The 25853-nt window shown below is 30.5% G+C and overlaps 3 protein-coding genes across 5 annotated transcripts in view; all 3 read right to left on the bottom strand.

Moving 5' to 3' along the window:
- LOC126769381 (alpha-actinin, sarcomeric) overlaps positions 1–21207 on the bottom strand; it is a 32871-nt gene extending 11664 nt beyond the window's left edge. For 2 of the 3 annotated variants that reach the window (XM_050488119.1, XM_050488117.1), the window contains exon 1: positions 20932–21178. In XM_050488119.1, coding sequence (XP_050344076.1) covers positions 20932–21054 — 123 coding nt within the window. In that variant the 5' untranslated portion in view covers positions 21055–21178. Of the gene's footprint in view, positions 1–20931 lie in introns of all 3 variants that reach the window. The other variant, XM_050488118.1, reaches the window with a different exon arrangement.
- Positions 1–25853, bottom strand: part of LOC126769419 (serine/threonine-protein phosphatase 4 regulatory subunit 2) — a 248837-nt gene that overhangs the window by 17027 nt on the left and 205957 nt on the right. The gene's annotated exons all lie outside the window — the stretch shown is intronic.
- The window catches only part of LOC126769736 (uncharacterized), a 71182-nt gene continuing 69058 nt past the window's right edge, over positions 23730–25853 (bottom strand). Inside the window, exons 17-19 of the mRNA XM_050488653.1 lie at positions 25736–25848; positions 25391–25573; positions 23730–25171 (exon numbers count right to left, since the gene is read on the bottom strand). Coding sequence (XP_050344610.1) covers positions 24656–25171; positions 25391–25573; positions 25736–25848 — 812 coding nt within the window. The 3' untranslated portion in view covers positions 23730–24655. The remainder of the gene's footprint in view (positions 25172–25390; positions 25574–25735; positions 25849–25853) is intronic.

The following is a 25853-nucleotide window of genomic DNA, read 5'->3' as shown; positions in this document are numbered from 1 at the left end:
AAAGTTACTACCGGTTTGTAATGTAGAATCTTGTTACTAACTAACAAATCTTTTATATATGTTACAAGAATAACTTTCGTTGAAACATGATTTAATTGCGTAAGGGAACGAATAACTAAACTTTTATAGATTGAATCACTTTTTTTAGTTTACACGATGGTTAATGTTAATGTAGTATTAAAATGATACATAACATACATACATAAAAATAAAATCATCGTAAGTTGATTTTCAACATTTTACGAGTGAAAACAGAATAGTACTGGTTGCATTGATATAACTTTGTTTATGTTAATTATTTTATTTTTGTCGTGTGCGTCCGCTAGTCACAAACATATTGTGACTCACACGTTTTATGATTAAATTATCAATTAGAAAATTTAATAGTAAAAAATTAAATGACAGCATGTATTTTTCCTTCTATGCGTTTTTGTTAAAAGTAAATATTATAAGTTATCGGCAAATATAAACCTATTTATTAACAGAATATTGTTAAACAATGACGTTTATTCATTAATAATTTTGTCATTTATGAACGAAAGCAGGCAAATATAGAAATAACAATATTTTTATAATGGTATACTGACAATACCTGTTATGTTTACGTTTATTTTTAATACAATACAAAGTTCGTTAAGTCACGTTTCTGAGTAATTATTAATGTGTTATGTACAGTTAATTTTACAATTAAATTCTGTTTATTCAAGGCGTTGTTAATATACAAAAAAAGTCTACAAAACCATTTACCATTTATTAAGGAGACAATATTATTTAACATTGATTTCGAATTTCTCAATTGAAAAAGATTAATAATAATTATTTGAAACGTACAATTTGTAACGTGTCGGATGAAATAGGTGTATATTCACGTATCGTATATCATGAATAATTTTTAGTTTGAGATATTCATAATATATATCGTCCATTATTTACATTTCAATAAATGAGGAAATGTCCCGTGTTTAACCTAAGGACATTTGATAAAAATTAAAGCTATGTATGTATACACGAAGCAATACCAATATATGATTAGATTACTCATATATGACGTCATTGGTTTTTTAAAACTATTTACTCGTAAATCAACAATAATCTTACTAAAAATTAGAATGCGTTTTATTTAGTTTTTTCATTATTGAAAATTCACATTAAAAATTTCGCACATATGACAATACAATTTTAATGGAAAATAAATAAATAAATATTTATTTGACTTTCTAATGTTTTGTCATTTTGTTTATTTTTTATAAGAAAGCAAATCAGCAGAAGGGTAACCTGATGGTAAATAAACACTCGCACTCGAAGCATAAAACATTTCTTACAACATATATAAGCCTACCAACTAAAACGTTATGCATCTCTTCCCTGTACTGTCTTTCTCAACCTATAAACCGAAACACAACAATACCTTGGTATTTCTGAGCAATAAAATAACAGTGAGTGTACTATCCAGATATTTGCGTTGTGTATTCTATTATTATTTTTATTGACGTGTGTAGTAAATGGATCAAAAACATACTTAAATATTATATATTAATTATTTGCCTTGTATTAAAGGAAAATAAACAAAATATATTCAGAATGAATGTATACGTATCAATATTCAGCAATGACTTGATAATGGGTTTGCATTTAAGCTGTGTATTAAATCCATACTATTGATTTATTACAGGGACAAATTCTACAAACAAATTGTTACCTAATCCATTTGAATCGGAATGTAATCGTTGGTGTTTACCCGTTTTACTATTGTTTAATTTAGTTATCCACTGACTGTACTAGTGGTAGAGCTTTGTGCAAGCTCGTCTGTAGTACCACCCACATATCAGATATTCTACCGCAAAACAGCAGTACTTGGTATAGTTGTGTTCCGGTTTGAAGGGTAAGGGACCAGTGTAATTACAGGCACAAGGGACATAACATCAGTTTCCAAGGTTGGTGGCGCATTGGTGATGTAAGCGATGATTAACATTTCTTACAATGCCAATGTCTATTGTCGTTGGTGACCACTTATCATCAGGCGGCCCTAATGCTCGTCCTATTCTACAAAAAAAGACATAAAAGTTTGGAACTGTATATGGTAACATGATATCAGTTTGGTTCCGATCCCATAGATATAGGATGAATAGAATAGTTATAGGATGGGAATTGAATCGGGAACGCATCGTGACCGTTTAGTGACAATTTAGTGGAGTTTCGCCCTTTCGGTTATTATTGAACTTATACATATTTTTGTTATGGATACCTGACCTTTGAATTGTTGAGAGCTATTGTTATTATCAGTAAACATCAACTCTTTCTAAAATAGATGTACATACATAAATTTTGCTATCTACATTTCATCACATATCTTTAGTTGTCCTGTCTGTGTATATGCCAATTATCATGGCGAACAGTTGAACGATATAAAAGTTGATATCCTGTAGCACCATATAGGGAAACAAAGAAAATAGTATAGCAACCTTCACCGTGAAAAAATACATATATGTTCGTGCGAATGTCGAAGGCTAATAATCTCAAACAGAGTGTCAATCGATATACATAAACGTTACTGTGAATAGAAAGGATTCTATAATATTTTTATATCCTCAGAGCCAGAACAAAGATTAAACATTTCCAAACAAAACTAATGCAGCAATCACGCATTTGGCCTCGTTAGGTTGTTGCATTGGGCAACAATGAAAGTTGCAATATTGAAAATAGCTCGCAAATGAGCTATATTGATAGGTACATTGGTAATACCATTGTTGGAAATGTCAAACATCAGATGGTCAAGATAGTTTCTAATGATAGATCATAGAGGGAAACATATATAAATATATGTTTATATATATTTTATTTTGATTTACATGTTTCGAACTTTTTTCTGTTTTTTAATTAATAAAACACTAAAGCTCGGCAATAGCTACCAAAAAAAAAAGAAGAAAAAGTTACTGATTTGTTTTATTTTTGCCTATATAGATAGTTTCATATTTACATTTTTAGTTATTTTTATTGTATAATGATGAATAAGAAATCAATAAATCGTAAACTAAGCTCGATAGATTAAAAAAAAATGCTTTGTTTAGTTTTCTTGTAAGCTGGTCTACAAAAACATTAATATATGAAGTAAAATATTCGTATCTAAAATAAAATGATGAAGAATGAGCGTCTTTAATGAGATAATTCATAGATGCAAAAAAGTATTAAAATGCACCAATAAAGAACTTTGCAGCTGCTACTACAAGCAGGTGAAACTTCATTGAGTCTATCTACAATACTCGTAGCTATGCCTATGTAGTGATCTTGTTCATATACTGGACTTAGTAAATGGCGCACCTATGAAATGTAAATGATTGGTCTCAAGGCCACAGCTGATAAATGCTCCTATAGAGTTCATTCAGCAAATGGCTTACATTCTATCGGCATTGACAATTAGACTGTTCTTTCACTCACGTGGAACGACAACGACACGACCATGCGACCACGGAAGCCAGTGGCAATAAAATCAATTGATTTATAACCCGGCTCACTGTTCATGGATATGACACAATAACTACAGTTATAAAATTGAAATTGTAAAGGAGTTTATAAATATTTTTTATACGAAAATTGGGAATGAGGACAAAGGATATGGAGCGATGATAAAGTCTTCGAGTTGATATTGTTATCGACATTACTCGTTTAACAGTTTTCAAAATATTTTAGCTTCAAATTGCAAAGTAATTTCAATCGGTTCGACTTTCGGAATTTTTGGAATGTCAACCTAAGAAATGTTATAGTTATTTTGAAAATTCCTTAAGTTTTACAGGTTTTCTACGTGTTTAGACAAATGATAATGATAATATACCAAATAAAACGTTTCATATCGAGATAGAAATTAAATCTTTTTATTTATTAGATTTGTAATAAAGAATAATAAGCCTAATAATAATATTTAAATTACTAAACAATTAATGTATCGTCAACCTTCATTCATTGTCAGCAACCGTCATGCAAGTCACGTTAACACAGATTAATAGATTGAAAAAAAATGTTACAATAGCTATTACGTCAATTTGTTATAATTTACCTAATCGTTGAATCTTCTCTTGACATCCTCAGTATTATTTGTTGTTAATTCAATGATATTTTCTAATCTAGTTGCCTAACCTTCTCACGTTTCACAAATTCCATTCTAATTTTAATAAAATATAATATTAATTATACAAACAAATTATAATTCTGAAATAAGAATGGCATACACATAAATGTCAAAATGTTAACAATTTAAATTTATATAAAAAGACCACGTGAAATATAAAAAATATCAACAACACAAAAGTGATCGAACTGCATTCTGACAAGAAATTATATTAATGAGTCATCATTGAAACTTGCCTCTTGGCACAGGACAGAGTACTAATAATATACCCGATATTAAGTATGACCTACAATATGCTGTATATTACCCGTGTCATCAGATTAACGGTGGAGGTAACGGGGACGATTTTTACATGCATAATACCTTAAAGGTCTGCCTTAAAGGCTATATCATAAATCTTCTTAACTTTTGTAAGGTCGAAAGATTGGAACGAGCGCAGTTTATGATATCACGACAGGTTTTATTTGGTTTTTTCAGTTTATTACAATATAATACAATACAAGTTTAATACACTATTAGTTACAACTCAAATATTAATGCTGTTCGAAGTATTTAGAATTTAGTAGGATTTACTTGGAGGAAATAGTAGGTATAATATAATATATTATATTTTATAAAAAAAAAGTATATTATTTCGCTTGATATGTTTGAATGTATTTTTGCTTTATATTCTCGTTGTATATCATCAGAATATCTTAATAAAAACTAAAACGAACAAACGTATAATGGGCGATAAAATCTAAAGCAATATATTTATCTCCAAGGTACACTAAAAATGTCAAACTGCTGTAGTATATAATATTTAGGCGAGCTCGGTGAAAATGTCCCTGAGACAAAACATACTCGACCTAGAATTTCAAAATAATCCCGCATCACCTTGCGACTCTCACGGCCAGCGTGAGCTAAAATAAAGTGCAGGTGTAGTGTTATTTAGATTTGTACCATCGTTTCGACGCTCGAAACTACGAAACTGTTAGACAGAATGTCATTCACAAGACTGACAGTTGATAGGCTATTGTTATATTTATTTGTTATGTGTTATGCAATAGTCGTTTAGAGCTGGTCTAGGAATTCTTTTAATAACTACAATTGTTATTTGATGATAACAAATAATATATTCTTTAGTTAGAACATCAATACTATGACGGATACAACAATCAAATATAAACTAATGTGTAATACGTTAATAATAGTTAATGTAATGATCTACGTTAATGCCTAAAATTAACTAAATATTACTGATCGCATCATAATCGCAAATCGTACTTTAATGAATTATTTGACGTGTCAAATATTTGGCTAGTACCACTTCGATATGATATATGGCCTTTATTTTCAGTCCCAAAACCATCTATCTTAGTTTTGATTTATGTACAATTTGTATTTATTACAGGTTGTAAGAAATAACCCTCGAGGGTACTTCAGAGTTAAGTAGATTTGATGTATACATATATAAATATATACAACAACTGGAATAGTTGAAGTGGTATTGAGTAAGCGAACAAAATATTTAGTATATATAATTAAAAAATAGCTAAAACGATTTCAATAAAAAAAATTACTAAAATAATTCTTAAATGTTTTATTAAAAACTATCTATGGTCTAATAATCAATCAATATTCAAAAAATAATTACAACTATGTAATAATAATATATACATAAACGTTTTCGCACATGCAAATAAATTTCATAGCTAATTAATTAAACTTTTCATGAACAATTAAAATTAAAACTAATGACTATAATTTTAGTCAGATAATATCAATAATGTTATGCGATAATGGTTGTGACAATTCGTGAATAAGACAGCAATGGAACGAAGGTACTTATGGAAGACAGCGTTGAACGGATAATCGATGAAAGCGTCTGTGCGAGAAATAACATGTTTAGAAAGCTACAAAAATTCATATTTCGATGCCTCAATTAATTGCAAACTATAAATATCCAGTTTTAAGTGACGAGATATCGGAAAGTCGGTATGCACCATGAATATTTATTAAGAGAAAAAAGATTTAGTGGCGCAAACATTTTAAAATCCAGCCCATTTTTTTTTAATTTACTATAACTTTAAAAACAGAATATAGAAACTAGTTTAACATATTTTCTATATTTACTTCATAAATATAAAACTTGATGTTATGTTTTTTAATAAAATTTGCTAAACAATAGAAATTGGTTTTTAAGTTTTTCATTTATATTATTTGTGTGTCACCAGTTTGATGAAATGTTATAAATATTTTATTATGATATTAATGGCTCATTTTAATAGCGAAACTAACCTTGAAAAACGGTTATTCGTACAACTTTTACGAGTAAATTAAACGTAAGTGTTAATAATCTTATTATTATAAGCTATTTCGTTTTAAACATAATTTATTTATAAAATATCCGACATATTTCGGAAGACTATGTTTACTAATTATACCATATTATTTATTTTGTAACTTCATCGTAAGATATACAGATGAATATATATTTAATAAAATACATAAGTATAAAGTACTTATTTAAAGATATATTTTTGACATTCTAAATTTAAATTGGTAAAACATTTGTTATTATTGTTTATTAAATTAAGAAATGTTATGTTATTTTGCTATTCATTATTATTTGATTAATTGAAATTAATATTATATCAAATATACAATGATAAAACAATTGGTGATTACATTGATTGATAACTTCAGTGGGCCGGGGGCGGTACTCAAGTTAGACTAGTAAGTCAGATTCATGTCGCAATGACATTTTGAATTCAAATGTTAGTAGTAATCGTTAATTAGGCGTTAAATCGTTTTTAATAAATTTTTATGTATTATATATTTTGTAAATAGTTCAATTTTATTCATAAGAATATAACGGAGCCAAATCAGATCATAAATTAACAATGATAAGGGAAGATACGGGACGCAAAAGTTTTGTGGAGTACGAACTTAAATAAAAAAAAAAAGAATTCTACTGTAATTTTTCTGCTTTGTTTATTTAAGTTATTTTTTATTACAATATGAATTCTGTTAAATACTGTTTTTAAATGATTGATAAGATAATATTAAAGTTAGTAAAATACAATTTAAATTAAAAAAATATATATACACTTAAATGCCCCGGCTCAATTATTGCTCGTTTTACAACCAAAATTAAGCAAATTACATATATTATAAAAATCAAAACGATTCGTGTTTAAAATAAGGTAAGCTATTATGAGTTAGAGCTATATATAGTGATATCATTATTATAACACTTGTCCATATGCTTACGTTTGTAGTGCAAACATTTTCAACCGTGTTTGTTCAATTGATATCAAATTAAATTGTGGCCAATTATATTTAAGTAATCTGCGTCCTAGTTTGCGTTCAGAATGCTAATCAACAAGTGACACACCTGCGAAGGTGTTCCGTATTGGTTCGAAGCCAACTTAGTATCATTTGATAAACAATAAGAAATACCGTTAACCGGCATACTTGCTAGTAAACAAATATCGAGGAGGTCGAGGGGTATCTGGGGGAGGGAAGCTAAAGGATCATCGACCGATAGTCTACTATAAGTTTTGTGGAAGTTGATTGTGATTTTTTTATTTTATTTTATATTCGCTATAAGCTATTTGTAAAAAGAACGATTTTCTGTGATATAAAGAACAAACTTTCACTGTCTTTTCTTTTTGTCTTGTGATTAATCTAAAATTATCCTTTAATATAATAAATTAAAAAGTTTTTACTAAATAAAAAGTCACTAGCCGCAAATTAAAGTTACCTCAAATAGGAAAAAGTTTTTTCATAAATTGCTATTAACGAACAATACCTGGTTAATTCTCTAATAGTCCTGTATGGGTGTGTCCAATGATATTCTGGTGTGGTGTATATTAATACCTGAAAAGACCAATATATAATTTAATAAAAAATCATTGTTACGAGTGTATGCACTCCTATTTACAATAAGTGCCGTTGAGAGATACGGATTGATCGCGTTTATCGGAGCCGTGTGCACTATCTATACCTACATTAGCATTGTTTCTTAATATTGCAACTCTCAGAAGCTTATAAGTCGAGATGGCCCGGTGGTACGAACGCGTGAATCTTAACCGATGAACGTGGGATCGAACCCGGGCAAGCACCTCTGAATTTTCATGTGCTTAATTTGCTGTTTATAATTCATCTCGTGATTTTCGGTGAAGGAAAACATCGTGAGGAAACCTGCATGTGTCTAATTTCATCGAAATTCTGCCACATGTGTATTCCACCAATCCGCATTGGAGTAGCGTGGTGGAATAAGCTCCAAACCTTCTCAAATAGGGAGAGGAGGTTAGCCCAGCAGTGGGACATTTACAGGCTGTTACTACTTTACTACAGAAGCTTAAACGACATCGGTGCTGATATTGCGGATTCTGTACTACAAAATCTTTAAACTAACATGAAAGGACAAAATTACTTAGAAATCCCATATATGACAAACAGATAGAAGCATTTTTAGTCCTTAATTAGTTCAATTTAGAAATTCAGCGCCATTGTTGAAGTGAATATTTAAATGCGGTGGATTCCGTAAGTACTATAAAAATAATTATAAATTTGTTTCAATTTCTGCGTATCGTATCTGATTTAAAAGTAAACACCACATGGATACATGCTGAATAATGTGTATTAAACTAGATGGTAATAATTTCTAGTGTGGGTGCGCAAATCCGCCGTCTGGGATATTTTCATCCAACGAAGGCTATTATTAAAAAGAAACATCCGGAATGCGAGTTCCAGAAGAATCATATAACACTAGCTTGAAATAAACTGTTAATTGTTAAACAAAAGCATAATAACAAGCTGGACTGCGTACTTTTGTACGCACAATCCAGCTGGTTTATAGTCTAGTAATAGCTAGAATGCCCACAGCTTATTTTATGAGGGCTATATATTTTCCTATGAACGTTCATAAGAAAATGTTATTCAACTGTGAAGAAACATATATAATGTTTTTCGCCTCTACATTTTTATCAGAGCAACGATTACTCACATTTTTTTAAATACTGCTAATAAACCTATTTCCGCGCCAACGACTTCGCTATCAAACTAAAAATAATCTCGTCGGTGATCAAATCTTTCGCAAGCGTACAGAAATGGAATATGGGTAAATATTTCCTTAAATAAATTAATGATGTAACATTTGTAGCGTAGTTTAATCAAACGTTAAAACGAATTGACCTGACATGACTTGATTACAATCTCTTTCTATAAATCATTTATGATATATGTTATTAATTTTGGGAAAGTTTGTGCAAACGAGTATTCCAAATTTGAATAATATTTTAGTTTTCTCTATATCCGGTTTCCAATTATATGTAATAATGTAGGTCTAAGCAACTCTGACACTTTACCACATTCGTGTTTATTACGAAAGCGCAGTAGAAATTGAAAATGACAAATCGTGCCCAAAATATTTTGGTACTTCAGGTATAAAAACAAACTGTGTAGGTGTAAAATTTAAACATCTTAAATAAAAACGTTTAATGATCATGATAAAGTTTTCGTATTCTTTTTTTATTGTTAAATAATACATTTCTAAAAAAGTTTATGAGCAAAGGTGCATTGAGTAAGTGTTAATGCATGACGTATATCTATAGTTGATACTAGATCCATGTTTTAAAACCTATTGTCTTTGTATTATTGTAAGGTGAGTCGTGTGAAGTCAATGGGAAAAGCCAGCCTAGTGTCGTATATATTTCACTCAGCAATCTAATTTCACTTTCGCTACATAATACGATATATTGTTGGGTGTTGTAAAACGGGAAAGTTTAAAAAAAATACTTCAAATAAAAATCTGTAGTGGTTAAGGTATTACGGTATTTCAAAATATCATATTATCAGAAAATAAAAGTTCACGACACACACTCTTTTAGACGAAACTCGTTCAGAATCTGATTGGTGGTGATGTTTTTTTTATAATAAACATTTATGGCTCCTATTTAGCCGTTAACGATTTATCGTTAACGAAATTTAAAATAGTAAGGCAGGCAGGCAAACGTCCATTTGAGGTAAATAGTCATCGACATCTTCAGCTTACAAAGACGTATCCTTTGTCTCTATAATAATGCTTGCGCACTAACCCTTCAATGAGCCTCAAGACGACCTGAATTTAATGTTTGTTGGTAGAAAACTGACGAGAACGTGGTGGTGCATAGAAGGGATTGCACAAGGTCTATCGCCAATTAAGAACAAAATGTTGCCATTAGTGGTCTTCATAATATTACTTTACAGATGAGAGGTCAAATGCATGTTCCGGTCGAAAGGTAACAATGATAATTTATATCGTCTATACTAGACGTCGTCGCGGTCTATTAGATTCATGGTTCAAAAGCTCATCGAAAGTTTGTTGTTAAGAACAAATAATGAATGAATGAGTATGATCATTAACTAAACTTTTAAATAATTAATTGTCATCTTTAAGCGTTTCTTCTTTTTTTAAAAAAATAAATCTGTAAAATAAGTTATTGTTAGCAGTGTATTATAAAGATTTCAAACCCTTATGTATCGATAATAATTATCGTCATCATGGCTGGTTTAGCTTGTTTTTTATATAGACCGATTCATTTATGATATATATAGTAATATTAAGATTTTATTTGAAGTATGTATCTAATCGTGTTTAAATATTTTTTTAAATGGTCATATAATTAAAAACAAACTTCTAGGCTATACAAAATTGTTTGTCGGAGAAAATGGAGCGAATGGTTAATAAAGTAGTGCTCAATTTTAATTAACCAGTATTTAAAAAATTACTTACATTTTGAGACATTATAAAATAAAATTCGCCATATTGTCACAGATATGGTGACGAATATGGATGAATTTTCGCCCAGCATGGTTAAGTGGCTTGCAACGTACAAATACAGTGTGACATTGAAACAAAACAAAAGAATATCGTCCGTTACACTAAGTAACTAACGCGATAGCTATGTAAGGTTAGGTTTCGTCATTCATTATCGTCTAAATGTTCGCCTTAAAACTTGACAGTTCATTTGAAGTTGTCGTCCGAAAACACCAATCATTATACAATTTTCTAAAGGATAAATTTAGCATTGTCACGTATACAATTGAATAAATATCGATTACAATTCGGTATTGTTTCTTGTATTGCTAATTAGTGAAAATTTAAACACGGCGCAGAGTAAACAACAGGCTTACCCGCCAAAAAGCCGAACGCCTACTCAAGTCTCCGTTTGGACGGTCGCCACTTACATTCAAATGATCTATTGTTAAGGTTCGGTATGTTGAAACACTAACACAAGTAATAATTGTATATATAATATATATTTATGAGAACAGTTAGCGATGCGAAATACCAGACATTTTAAGCGATGTCCTCACTTGAGAATTTTTAATATCTCCTTGTTTATATATTATGCAAATATTTAAATATCATCGTAATTCTTTGTAGTCCAAACAGCGTGGCCAAGGTGTAGATGCTTCATATTTCTAAGAAATATAATGTGGTTTATACCTGGGACGCGGAGCTTGACCTAAGTTATTACAGATTTATTTTATATTAATTAAATAATATGGATAGGTAACCCATGATTAATATGTTAATGTATTGCTATTAAAAAGCCGAGATGGCCTAATGGTAAGAACGCGTGAATCTTAACCGATGATCGTGGGTTCAAACCCGGGCAATTACCACTGAATTTTCATGTGCTTAATTTGTGATTATAATTCATCTCGTGCTTGACGGTGAAGGAAAACATTGTGAGGAAACCTGCATGTGTCTAATTTCACTGAAATTCTGCCACATGTGTATTCCACCAACCCGTATTGGAGCAGCGTGGTGGAATAAGCTCCAAACCTTTTCTTAAAAAAGAAGTGCGGAGGCCTTAGGCCCAGCAGTGGGACATTCACAGGCTGTTACGGTACGGTTGCTATTATAGAAAAGATTTGTGTGTAATTTCGTTTAAATCGATAACATTATAGCAAAATTTTTTTTTTATTAATTTAAAAACAATACGACTAATGTATTTTTCAAAGTACAATATATAATATGAAAGAGTTTTTAAGTATGAGTTTAATAAATTAAAACAATGTTAATTGTATAAAATATTATTATAAAGTAACAGCGGAAGACCCATCTAGACATCCTGTGGACAGTCATAATATTTGCAGTGCAGTCGGTAACAAGGATGCGTTTCCAGAACAAAAAGATTTTTGTTTAAATGAATATTAACAATACTTGATTTCAAGGAATTAATAATATTATAATTTTCCCTTCTAGTTAAGTCTACAGTTTGTACTAAGGAGTGTGTATGATTGACTAAGCGCTCAGAACATAACCTGCGATTTTCACTTCCCTAGGTATACGGTTGAGCCTATGAACATTGTCTTATATTTTACGACAACAAAGTAGTTTTAAGGAAACTGAAATATAAAAATTTCAAATTTATAATGTTAGTAGGGGATTTTGTACGAATGTCGTGTTTGTTCCATACAATTCCTTGGAAGACATGTAATATTAGTTCACAAAATAAAATCTGGTACGTTATTTATGTACGTTTGCATAGCCTATTCCGATCGAAGAAGTGGTAGATATAAATAAAGATTTAGATATGATATCCTTGGGATTTGTTTATAGTTTTTCTATATTATGCTTTAAAAACAGGTTTTGATTAATATAACTTTATTTTTGATAAATATAAGTTCCGAACAACTTCGTTGATATTTAAAATGCAACTTTTCACGATTCCATAGTGAATACCGTAGATTATTTAAGATGTTGACCAATGTCTTCTCATCTTATGATTCGAAAGGGCTATAGAGTTTTCGGAGCGCTGTTCCTTAAGTCTCTTTAGATAAGCCATAATCGTAATCTTTTACATAAATGTTGATATTAAATATAATAAAAGAATTCATAATGATAAAAACGGCTTTCGTAAACAAACTAATCAGCTCTATCCATATCAATGCAATGATTGTCGTCAAATATTGTGTTTAAATTGCATTTAAGGTACATATGTGTAGAATACAATGACATTTATTATATTCGAATATTTAAAAATTCTTTATTTTTGGCCTTCAGTTGCTTCAGAATATCTTAAATAATATAATAATACGAGATTCATTTTTGTTTATTTGTTTTTAGACTTTAATCATTAAATTCCTCGTTGCTCAAATAGTTAATGAGGCTGCAGGTACCGAAGTATTGGAATCAAATCACGAGTCGGGGTAATCCTTAATAATATTATAAATGCGAAAGTGAGTTTGTTTGTTTCACGTCTTAAGTACTCTATCGACCATCATGAAATTTAGCATACACGTTGTTGGGGGTAAAGAATAGAACACCTTAAGGGCACCAAACAACTGCCACGCCCTGCTATTACAAGAGCGTAGCAGCAGGCGGAAAGTAGTAATAAATATAAAGATTCCTTTCCGCAAGTTCTCAGCAGTAGCCCGGAGTGTGGAATGTGGCTGTGTTTACACTTCAGTGCTTCGGAAAGCATGTCCTATATCTGAACTATCTCCCGTCATGTCGGATTGCCGTCCCATTGGATTATGAATCTTAAGCAGTATAATATCTCCCGCTGTCATCATCAGTTACTTTATATTTCAGAATAAAACACGGGAGTGAAGCTACGTGTATTAAAAATACTAACGAGACTATGAGTATTAAAAATAACATTTATTTTATGAATATTTAGTAATTACATAATTGAATACATGATATCGCTGATATTATTTTGTAAAAATAATATCAAAATTTATATGAGACCACCGCAGAAGAAAGTGTTTTTAAAGACGAGACGTCAAAAGGATACGCCCACGTCGAAGTTTGTAACGAGTGTAGATTTTGTTTTAATATTTTAGTTTTTCTAAACACACAAACTTTATATATTATATATATATAATATATATATATATGTAAAATAATGCCGTGTAATACCAACATATTCAACGTCTATTTAAACTATAAATAGGCACACCGGCCAAAGCATTAAATACATACCCTACTTAATATACCAGGTGTTTGTTATGAAATCAATTCGAAGAAGAAATATGAGGATAAACATGAAAAAGTAATAACAAATAGACACATTCCTTTAATGAATGAATAAGTGATATATAATACCGAAGGCGTTGTTAATATTACGTATTCTGGCACAGCGAAAGCGGCACCTGGCTACAAAGGACAGGAATGCGACGTCACAGCTTCGACGACGACATAATCTATCAAATTCAGAGTCTTTAATGTCTTTTTAATTACCTTTAGCCTTAAATGTAACAGTCAGTTTTAATTTGAATACGTATATTTAAATATCGAATCGTGATGATTACTTTTTTATAGAACGGTGACATAATTACATAACAATTGAAAATTATACTATTAATATAATTTTGTTTGAGTTTTATAATATGATTCGAAATCAAAGAGATAAAGTAAATCCCTGATAAAAAATATAAATAGCTATATCAAAACCTATTGAATTAAATACTAATTTTTAAAATTATCAAAATGTAATAATGACATTGTATTCTTATTAATTAATATAATGCAATTCGAATAAAATTCACTTTGAACTGGTTTTCATTACTATCGTACAACATTGTCAATCGCGGGCGCGAATAGGGGATTCGAATAAATAATAATTTGAAAGTTCCCCTCGCAGTTACGACGGCTGCTGGGTTTTATCAGAGTAGATTATCGTCAGAGATACATGCGAGTGTGATAAGGATAGCGATAAATAAGCTGTTTAATGTTGTTTGTGATAAAGACGGTACGTTATGATGCCAGTGTTATAACATCGCTGACTACGTAGTATCAAATTGTATAGTATGGTGATATTGTATGTGAACGCATGCATCGGATGACGTTACATTAGGATTAAATATAGTTATATATGACGTTACATTAGCATTAAATATAGTAGGATATTTTCTAATTATAAAGGCAAGTGAGTGTAAGCATTTGCGTAGGTGTGAGGACGGGTACAGAAATAATTTTTGGCAACGGTTAGTTTTCAATATGCTGCGAATCCATCTGAACTCCGGCTTCGAATGGAATATGTGTCACTTTATATTTTTTTCTATTTGAATTGAACATTTTACGTCACGTTATTTCTTAATAATTGTCCTATTAGACTGTTTTTTCATAATTAATTGATTCCTCTTTTAAGTGCGATCAAAGTGTTCCTCTTAAACGTACTTACAGGTACAAATTAAATAATATAAATTTACAAATACCATTAATTTTAAAATATCAATGAAATTATCATATTTTTTATTTAAAAGTTGAGTAAAAACGCTTACGTCACATATCATATATAGCAGAAACAAGAATGTTATGTAAACGTAAAATAATAATAATTATTTATCATATAACCCTTAAACCTGTTTTTATTTTTCTGTTATTCAAAAATACGTATGTTAATGAAGCAACAGAATTGTGTAATGATAAGGAAGGTTGATATGCAACGCACCTGGGCAGCGAGTAGGCGGGCCAGCGCCTATCTCGAATGTTTTGAAATGCACCACAGAACTGGAGAATAATGCGACAGAGCCCGTACAATAGATCCTTCTTGTTCACATTGGTACGTGGGTTATATAGAGTACATTTTATATTTTATGACGGTTACAAAGTACAAAAGTCTTTGTATCCAAGTATCCGTGTACGTTATTCATACAAATGCATTATAATTAATAATACTAAATTTAGACGGATGAATAGATTTAGACAGGTACCATTTCGTCTTTCACTCAATACTATGAGTGCTGTATTTATTAATATATAAAGCAAATATTCGATTTCTTTATGGTTTGAGTCAAGTATAAAATTAAGTTACATGATGGGTCTATAATTTAATGTATCCACATACTTAGAAATGTCCGTAACAAACCGGTCTTAATGGTTACGTTAATGACGTGGGTTCGGTATCGGTTGTAGGTATATTTATTTACTTGAGTGTGGTTTTGTTTGTGGTTTTAAAGACTCACTAATAAAAATGTTATAATGGTTTCAATTATGCATTTATATATATATATATTGTCACTTCTATTTAATATTTTTAATTGGTGGTCTTATAAAATAATCATCAAATTTTCTTTGATTCTAAACTCAGTTAGTTTTTTAAAGTTATAAAATGAGTATTATTTTCCAATGATAAAAAAAAAACAACATAGAAAGTGAGTTTATACAACATTTTAATATTACTTGACAACAGTATTGAACACCATACATTGTTATATGTCGCACTAGTTACTGTATACTGATGAGGATAGCCCATTATTTATGTGTTGACGATAACACTGGTAGCCCCTGCTTAGAAAGTTTATTTTCTCTTATATTAGGTTAATGTATATTCACTTCAACGATCGCTATTTTGAGTTCAATGTTCAAGGCCAACAGCACAGCATCATTCGGAAAGCCGCCAGAGAATTAATGATTTTTTAAGTGTAATGGTGAAATGTCACTCGTATATCGCGTATTTCACAGAGCAATAAAGTATCTACGTGAAGGGAATGCAAAATGAATATTTATCAATGATACTTACTGTACATACATATAGATAATTCTTTAAAACGATACAACTTTAACAACTTTCATTTTTACATAATTAACCGACTTTAAAAGATAAATAAATCGAAATGATAAAATAATTAATGACTTTGCAATTAAGAATTATGAGCTAAAGTATTTTTTTTTTCTTATTTAGTTTTTACGAAATGAAAAAAATGACGTATATTGATTTTAATACCGGGTTGAATGTGTCACTAACATGTTCTTAGTATCGAAAGTGAATAACTTTTAAATAAAGATCACGTTATTTAAAACAAGCTTACCTGACTTGAACAAACGAACAAAAATGTAATAAACTAGATGTCATTGTCACCAGCACTAACAGCGTATGCAAGTATTTAGTTTCAACCGTTGGAACTGATTTAAAATTCAGCTGCGAGATTTGACTCACACATAATATTAAGTATCAGCTTGTAATATGCACTACAATGTAAGCATAAATGTTATCTTAGAATTTTAAATCAAAATGAAATACAATCATAATACTGTAGCGAGTAGACACATTCTATTAATATGTAGAAGTGACATGCCAACAATTTTTATCTTTAATAGAAGATGATTTCGGAAGTTATAATTTATATTTTATAATATTTCATTTTTAAGTAAATCTTGTATCCGTCCTGATTCTAAATAGACTACGATAAGCAGATAATATTGTGCAAGTACAAAGGACGATTGATATTTGTTCTCTACAAGTCTAACCTGTTCTGTTAACAATGCTAAGTGGTTAAATGTGGGCAGGAACTGTCATAGATACTTGGGTAAACATGCGACACCCAGGATGTGGTTTTGCTGCTTAGAGTATCAGTTCTGTATAAACCCTCTAGTACATCATTTTTTTTTGTTACATGTTTAACCTACTATAATTATAATGTTATGTAGCTAGTTCAATTTATATAGCAACAATACTACTGTATTACTTATTACACAGATTTCTTATTATAATCTGACCGTCGTTTCTTAGCGATTTTACGCTAGAGTTTTGTAACTTTTAAACTTTACACGATATATTTTAAGAAAATAAGAATTCTAGAGCAATATATTATAATTATACTAACATACAGACAGCTGTAAATAGTTAGCTGGAACAAGGTCGAACTAACGTCAAAAATTTTGGAGGATTTTTGAAATAAGCTTAATATTTTCCATAGAACTAATTGTGATACATATGGGCATGTAAATTTTGCCAAACTGAATTATATTTATGAATCAATACATAGTTTTTTTTTTATTTGAGGTCGTGTTTTACAATGCTGTTTATAATAGAGGAGTGAAATTGCAAGACACTGGTTCGAATGTTTCTTGAAAGTGTGCCAACATCCAGCTAACGACGACAACGAAAAAATAGCTGTCGAGAGTTGCGTAACAGTGCAAACGATGCGTCCACAATTTGTCTTCAAGTTTGCGTCTTCAATTATAATAAAATAAAAGACTTTATCTTTCTTTTTTTTATTTGCAATTGACACAAAATGCAAGTACAATATGAATGCACTCGTAGGCTATTGTTAGAGTAATAAATTTTTCTTCAACGATATAATCTTCGTATGTAAAGCTCTTTCGTTTGGTATGTAATGTATTATCGGCAGTCAATGACCTCGAATTCAACAGAATTATGCGAAAGGTATGCCAAGGTGATAAAGTGATAACTAGCTAAGATTTAGCCGTAACAAAAAGTGTTTCGATTTCAATTCAAATTCGATTTTATTGAGATAAAATTAATGTCATAAATTTAGTCAATTGCATATGACTTCGTATATTCTTAATATTTGTCAGTTTTGTAAAAAAGATTTTGTTTGACACATTTTCAAGCCTCAAAACAGCTCATTTTAGAGCCGAAATTAGGATATTTTTATGCCGAATAAATTGGTACTACTATTTTTATTCAGAAAAGTTCCAATATTGCAAATATTCTTGTTAGTCTCAATCAAATATTTGGATATTATGCTGTAGTTAGGTTTGCTTTGAACAATATGATAATTTTACATTTCTAGCACCGTTAAGTTACGTATTATATATCAAAATTAGAAGTAAATTTTTTAAAAAATATATGAGAATCCAATAATTTTATTTATATTATGTGTCCTCTTTAAGGTGTTTCAAAGTTTTTGTCAATTATGAAAGTTAAAAAAATACAGAATGCTAAACGCGTAAACCTGAATTGTTCGTCGTCGGTGGCATTAGAAATTTTATGCGTTGTGATTGATAAGATTTTTTTATGGCGAAAAGATTACAGTTTTACTTAACGTAGTAAAATTACTAGTTTTGGGGATGTTTACCACTTTCACGAATGATTTCTAGCGCAATAAAATGAGTGTTTCATTTTATTTTTAATGCAACGTGATGTCTAAAATATTGTATGAATCATACTATTTAATTAACTGATCCTACAAAAGATATTTAGGTGTACCTTATTAAAATGTAGGCTTATACGACATAGGGCTATTACTTTTTTGTACCATACTATCATATTATATACATTAGCATACAGTATATGAGCCTCATCAATTACGTGGGTTTTATTCTTTAATATTTACTTTTTTTTTAGTCAAAGATATAGTAATTTTAATGTGATTAAAAATAAAAATTAATACGTAAATTTGGGTTACTCTTAAAACCATGAACATCAATTTCCAACCGGTATATTCTACAAAATTAATGATTCATAATTGACGAATTTAACAAGCGTCATGTTTCCTTTTCTGGTGTTCAATAAGGAAAACATTGTTCTAGTAACCTCTTTGCGGAAGACCGCTTCCAGTGTGCGGTGGGCATGTGACTGGTCGGATGACTTCTCCGTAGACGCATCTCAAGTTGTTTGGCCGCGACATTGACCCGTCAGCCACGTACGGCCAATGCACTGAGTCCGACTGTCGCAGGCTCTTTGTTTATATTGCGTTTGTATCCTGCAGCTTTTGTGCACCGGTCTTTATCCTTACGTATAGAGGTGTAACATTTACCGTCTTTCGTAAAAATCAACCTTGGAATATTTTTGTGAAAACAGAGTGTAAAAAACCTACGTATTCTTTAGTAACTTTTTGTGACTGGAATTTATTGCATAAATTCTATGTGCAATCTACACATACGTACACATAATACAAAACTTTAAAAAAAGAGTGCTTTACATGTTATATGAGCATTAAAAAAAGAAATTTATTACGTACACTTAAAATTAGATGTGAACTGATAACGTAATGAATAGAAAAAATAAATATTTATTTTAATTATAAAAATCAAAAAGTGTAATATTAACTTCTACAAACAATATAATTAAGTCATTAACGAAATAATATTTTCTTGATTTTGCCTATACCACTGATATTTATAACATACCATTAACAGATTTATTTTAGTACTAATATATTTTAAATAACCTAGCCCTATAACAGAGTGCTTTCGCAATTTGTTAATGGCATTCCACCCGTGTTGAGCTCACATGATGCGTCAGAGTATTCGTCATAGACCTGCAGTTCTCCACGTAAATATAGCACCTTAATGATGCATTTTCATTTAGACTCACGAGACCATAGTTTCCCTGAAACACGGGTTTAATGGTGACGTAAAGGCAGACGCCCGCGCTTTCAGCGGCGCCTGCGTCGGACCCATTTTAGGACATGACTAACGGAAATTCGATTCCTCTCGCTCCGGCCCGCTCCCGCCCGTGGGATGCGATGTGCACCCGTCTCCCTCGCACCAAAAGCTTCAAGAAATCTTTTAATAGTGTCCACGGCCGCGATCTACTTTCAACTTGCGGCGGGAAACTATAAAAATTTAATTTGAGTTTTCCGATTTTTCCGTGAACATTAATTTAAAAAAAAATGCTTTAGAGTAATAATCGTTATGCGCTTTGGTAATTATTAGGTACACGAGAAAAAAAGTTATAAAAAGTAATGCATGTTTATTTAATCATTCTATTAGTTTTAATTTTTTTTACCAGTCATATTCTTTCTTGAAAAATGTGTCAATCGAGCCTACTATCTTCTTACTTATTAATATTCTAAAAGCAGACGCATACTAAAAATAGATTCATAATCTGATTTTAAAATATTATCAATAAAGCGGGCCGGTTATTAAATTTTTCATACGTCTAGTCTTTATCACTAGTGATAAATAATCATGGGGGTATCCGACATTATTTATCTAAACAAATATAAACACAAACACCATGAAAATAAGTCGTAAATGTGATAAGATAAATTGTGCGCGAAATATTATGACCAGTATTTGATATTAGTTTGTCGTAACCGGTGTCAATTTGTCATTATAAACTGACCTTTTTTTGTTGTTTCTCCCAAGCCGGGTCTAGGAGACCCTCGCGCTCCCATTCCTCCTCTTGTTCCATGTACCCATCCCCGTACTCATAATTATTTGTTATCACCCCGTTGTCCATCATCATGGTCACCGCACTGACCGTCGATTTCGATGTTCGTTCGAGCCTATGACCGCGAACTCGTGTGTGTTAGTTCGCACCGCGCACTGCAACAAGCAGCCGGCCACACGCCTGCTGCAAGAAGACTGGCACCCGAGCGCTACTTACGGCAGCGTGCGGAACTTTCGAAATACATTCCATTCTACGCGGCGAAGCTGTCATTCCAATGTCAAATTTACTATTAGTCTGTGGTGTGGTATATTTAGTAGGGTAACACTATTCAAGTATATTAGTGCCATCTAGTGATGTAATGTTGTAAGCAATTTAGGAATTTATGATTTTATCCTTGCTTCTATACTTAAAGTAATTTTAGAAGCTATGACGATGTTTTTTATGTGTTATGGTTATTATTAGATTTTGTTAAAAGAACTAGGAAGTCTACGACATACAGTAAATAGGTCTAATTATAAATAGTTTCAGATCTCTACATCATTATATTCAAATCTAATAAACTAAGTAGGAAATTACCACTTTCCTGCATTATTTAACAAATATAATCAATTAAATTATAATAATTGTTTTCTTTAGAAACTATCCAATAGTTCAAATCGATCTTTTTTTGAGTCAATTTATTTATTTATTTTTAAACTTATAAAGTAAGACCGAAGTGGCATCCGAGAAAATAGACAAAATATTTACCTACAATGGAATTATAAAAACGCAGGGCATGAAATAAAATTTGACAAAAATACACAAAAAAATTTATTCACCACATAAAATTTTCCTTGAATAATAATCTTGCTCACGCAAAATAACAGATATAGATATAATTTTGTATTCTTTGAAGATTCCATATATTAACATACTTTATAGCAACATCCACGATCACAGGAAGGTTAAAATTTTGGAATAGAAAAGATATTTAATCATTAAAGAGCTTGATACGTCAATAATATTTGGTGTTACTACAAATTAAAAACTATTTTATACATATTATATGAGTATTACACATAATGTTGAAATGTTAATATATAATTAATATGTTAATACGTAATAGCAACATTGACAAAATTGTACATTCGCTGAAAATCGCGCTTGGTTTGGTAAGCGTTTACAGACGAGATTACTACACTTAAAATATCTTAAATGTTTCATTTATATAGTTATAACTAACAAACTATTTTGAAAATTTAAAATATTCAAAGCTTCAATAATGTTACTCCAGATGTATTAGTATATTTTTTTAGTGTAGGTATGTCTCGTCTGTGCGACGCTATGTAATTATTGTTAACAAAGCTTTGAGCAACACTAAAAACACAGGTATAGTAGTGTTTAAAATACATATAAGAATTACTTATTTTGTATATTTTAAGAAGTATAAAAATTTACAGATCAATTTTCGGTAATTCCTCATCATCTGAAATGTAACATTAGGCTACTAATATATAATTTTCATAAACATCTATAACAGTTTATCTAATGTTGAAACCCATTTTACAATATATTCAAATTTATATTTTTCTACATTTACGTTAAAAGGCTGAAAATGTCCTACAGCTGGGCTAAGGCCTCCTCACCTCCTGAGGTTTTGGAGTTAATTCTATCACGCAGCTCCGATGCGGTCTACACATGAATAATAAATATAAATTAAGCACTTAAAAATTAAATTGTGCTTGCTCGGGTAAAGACTCCTAATCATTGGTTAAGCGTCACGTATTCTAACCTTCAGGCCATCTCAGGTCGAATCACTTATTGGTTATCATTAAATCTACTCTTTTTCATATCATGGAAATAATCAAATTCACTATAAAGTGTATATAATAAATAATAAAGGTTCTGACAACGCAAACGAAGTAAAATTTATAGTATAATAAACTTTAAATATTTGTAAAATGGATCAACAATATATTTATATTACATATAATTCTATAACACTTGGTTCAGAAGATTTTTATTTCAACAATTAGGTAACAGGTCACATTTATTATATACTGTTGAATCAAACTTGGATTCTAATGTATATATTTTATAATTTAATACAGATTTAATGACGTTTTACTATACATTGTTTAAGTAAAAGACAAGACAACGACCTATAATAACATATTTTTTTCTAGTACGGTGTGATTAATCTTTTTTTCAATATTGCAACATAATTAATAAAAAAAGACTTGCGCATGCGACACATAATGACAAAATGGCAGACTTCATTTAAAATAATATTGCACATATTTTGGCTTGATAGTTTTTATTTGTAAACTAATTTTATAAATAATACTGAGTCTAGTTCTTATCCAAAGATGCGAATGCGAACCAATGCGAACATTCATACTTAAAAATTGATAAATGAAAATATTAATAAGCAACTAAGAAGCGAGATTATAGAGTTATTTTATTCAAAATTATTATTAGAGGCATCCAAACACATTTAGTTAATAATATTAAGAGCTACAATACTTTTACAGGAAAACACTGATTTCATTTATTTTTTTTTCGTTTTTTTAACTAACACATAATTATATTTTATACTAGAAATAACAACGGAATTATACATAATGGATTTTATTTTGTCATTCATTCGAGGTAAATACTACAATGTAGGCACACGAAGGTTTAATGGGAAATTTAAAGCTTCATTTGTAGAATAAAATATATGTAAGTTGTAAATGTTAATATGTATATGATATACATTTATTATAAGATTGTGCGAATCACAGAAGAAGAGAGCAATTACATTCAATTACAGTAAGAAAAATAATTAAAGATGTCAATATATAGTGAAGACGAGGGTCCTATTGCAAGAATGATGAGATCTCACTCATGAGATTCAACTACACACATTATCCTACATAAACTTAATATTTGTTATTGTTTACTGAGTACACTATATGTTTTATTGAATAATGTAACATTTTACATCTAACATTTAGAATTCGATTACATGTATTTATAATAAATCTAATCTTTTATCAGCGATCAGTCAATTTTTGCGTGCCAGATACTACAAGCAATTATTGGGAATGGATCTTTTCGGATATTAAATCGTAAAAGTGGTATACGGTACTTAGAGATAGAAAGATACCTCCAAAGTCTAAATTGTACAGTACAGTGAGCAAAATGATTCCGCTTTTAGTTAACTGTCAGGGCGGATATTTTTCACATCATAAGGTTTATTGTAATTGTAAATATAATAAATAATATAAGTATATGTAATTAAACAGTTTATTCCCAGGTCCCGAACCAGATTATCTATTTTATTAAAAAATCTGATCACAGAAGTGACTTTTTCCATTTAAATTTTATAAATCTTAGTAATATACTACATCAAATACTGGTTTATTTTTTTTTAATACGCCAGACTACAACGTTTTATCTCAAACTTTTGGTACCAAAAATACAGATGATTATACTGAACACGTCTAGCTAGATGTAAAAATATATAGGTATCAATGAACAACAACAAGGAATAGGTATCCGAGAAGTGTACAAATATTTCTCGCACCTCTACTAAAGTACATCTATAACAATAATACTTTTAGAAGGCGTCATCATACCACAATGAGAAGAACCCAACCCTATCGCTCTTCGCATTCTATCTAATACACTGATATTCCTCACAGCTCCAAGTTTATATTCCGTAGTCAAAACTTTCGAATTCAGAAAATCTCGAGTCCTGTTTTTGGAGACGTTGCTGGCAAGCCTCAATATAGCCTTCTTGTATCCTATACATTCCTGAATTTGCTTGATGCATCAAAGTCTCGAGGATACGTTCATTCTTAATAGCCTTTGATGGTAGAACCACTTTGATCAATTCCTGTGGTGATATTCTATGCAGTTTCAAGTCCCTGGCTAGCCTATCCATAATGCATTTAAATTCATTTTTGGCATCAGTCTTATTGGCAGATTTTGCTTTGATCTTATTACGGGCCCAACTAAGCATTGCTTCGAATTTTCTTACCTCAGGTACTTCAAGGTTTCTACACATGATCATCTGTACCATAGATTCTGAGAGATTGAGAAATTCAGAAGTCTGGAACAGTGCATAGGCTCTCTGTTCAATGAAGGCCAAAATCATATTTACCAGTTCCGAAGCTGACGTATATCGCCAGTAGTAGTTTTCCAATGATATAAGCATTGTGCATACCTATAAAAGAAGAAATCTACATTTAGTATTTTATGTTATATGCATGTTAAGCTATATGACTATCTGATATTGTTAATAAAACAGATAATTAGTTTATCTAAGATATAGATAGAGTATTACATGCTTTGAAAACATTTTGTAGCAGACAAGCTCTTATATTCTAACTTATGTATAAGCTTTAAAATAAGGTACAGCCGTAATGATCATATGAATATTTACCACTTCTATTCTTAAAAATTGCTTGGCATGATGGAAGCAAGCTTGAAGTAGCTCCGGTAGATCGTAATGTTCAGCGGCACAGATCAATCCGGGAATGGAGGCACAGGTCAGTGGACAACTGCCCGTGTGCAAGTAGTCCAAGAGTATTCTAAATGTGTCCGGATCAAATTCGATAATAGAGAACTGTAAAAAATAAATGTTCTGATTAGGTCCGTTTACGCAGAACTATTTTTCATATCCTTTATTTTTTTTCTATATTATATTTATTTAATATAAATATTATTACCCAATACTATAACAGATGTAACGTTAATTAAATTTATTAACTTTACACAAACATTATACCTCAGTCTGAGCAAGTTTGGCACGGTCGACTTTTTGCGCATCAGCGCATACCGAGAGCCTTGGCACAGCCAGAGCGGCATTTTTTTCTTTCTCCTTGTCTTTGCTTTCTTTATCTGTG

Source organism: Nymphalis io, chromosome 7, assembly GCF_905147045.1.
Source record: "Nymphalis io chromosome 7, ilAglIoxx1.1, whole genome shotgun sequence".
Taxonomy (NCBI): Eukaryota; Metazoa; Arthropoda; class Insecta; order Lepidoptera; family Nymphalidae; genus Nymphalis; species Nymphalis io.
The sequence above is the reverse complement of the archived record's forward strand: the minus strand, read 5'-3'. Positions and strand labels throughout refer to the sequence as shown.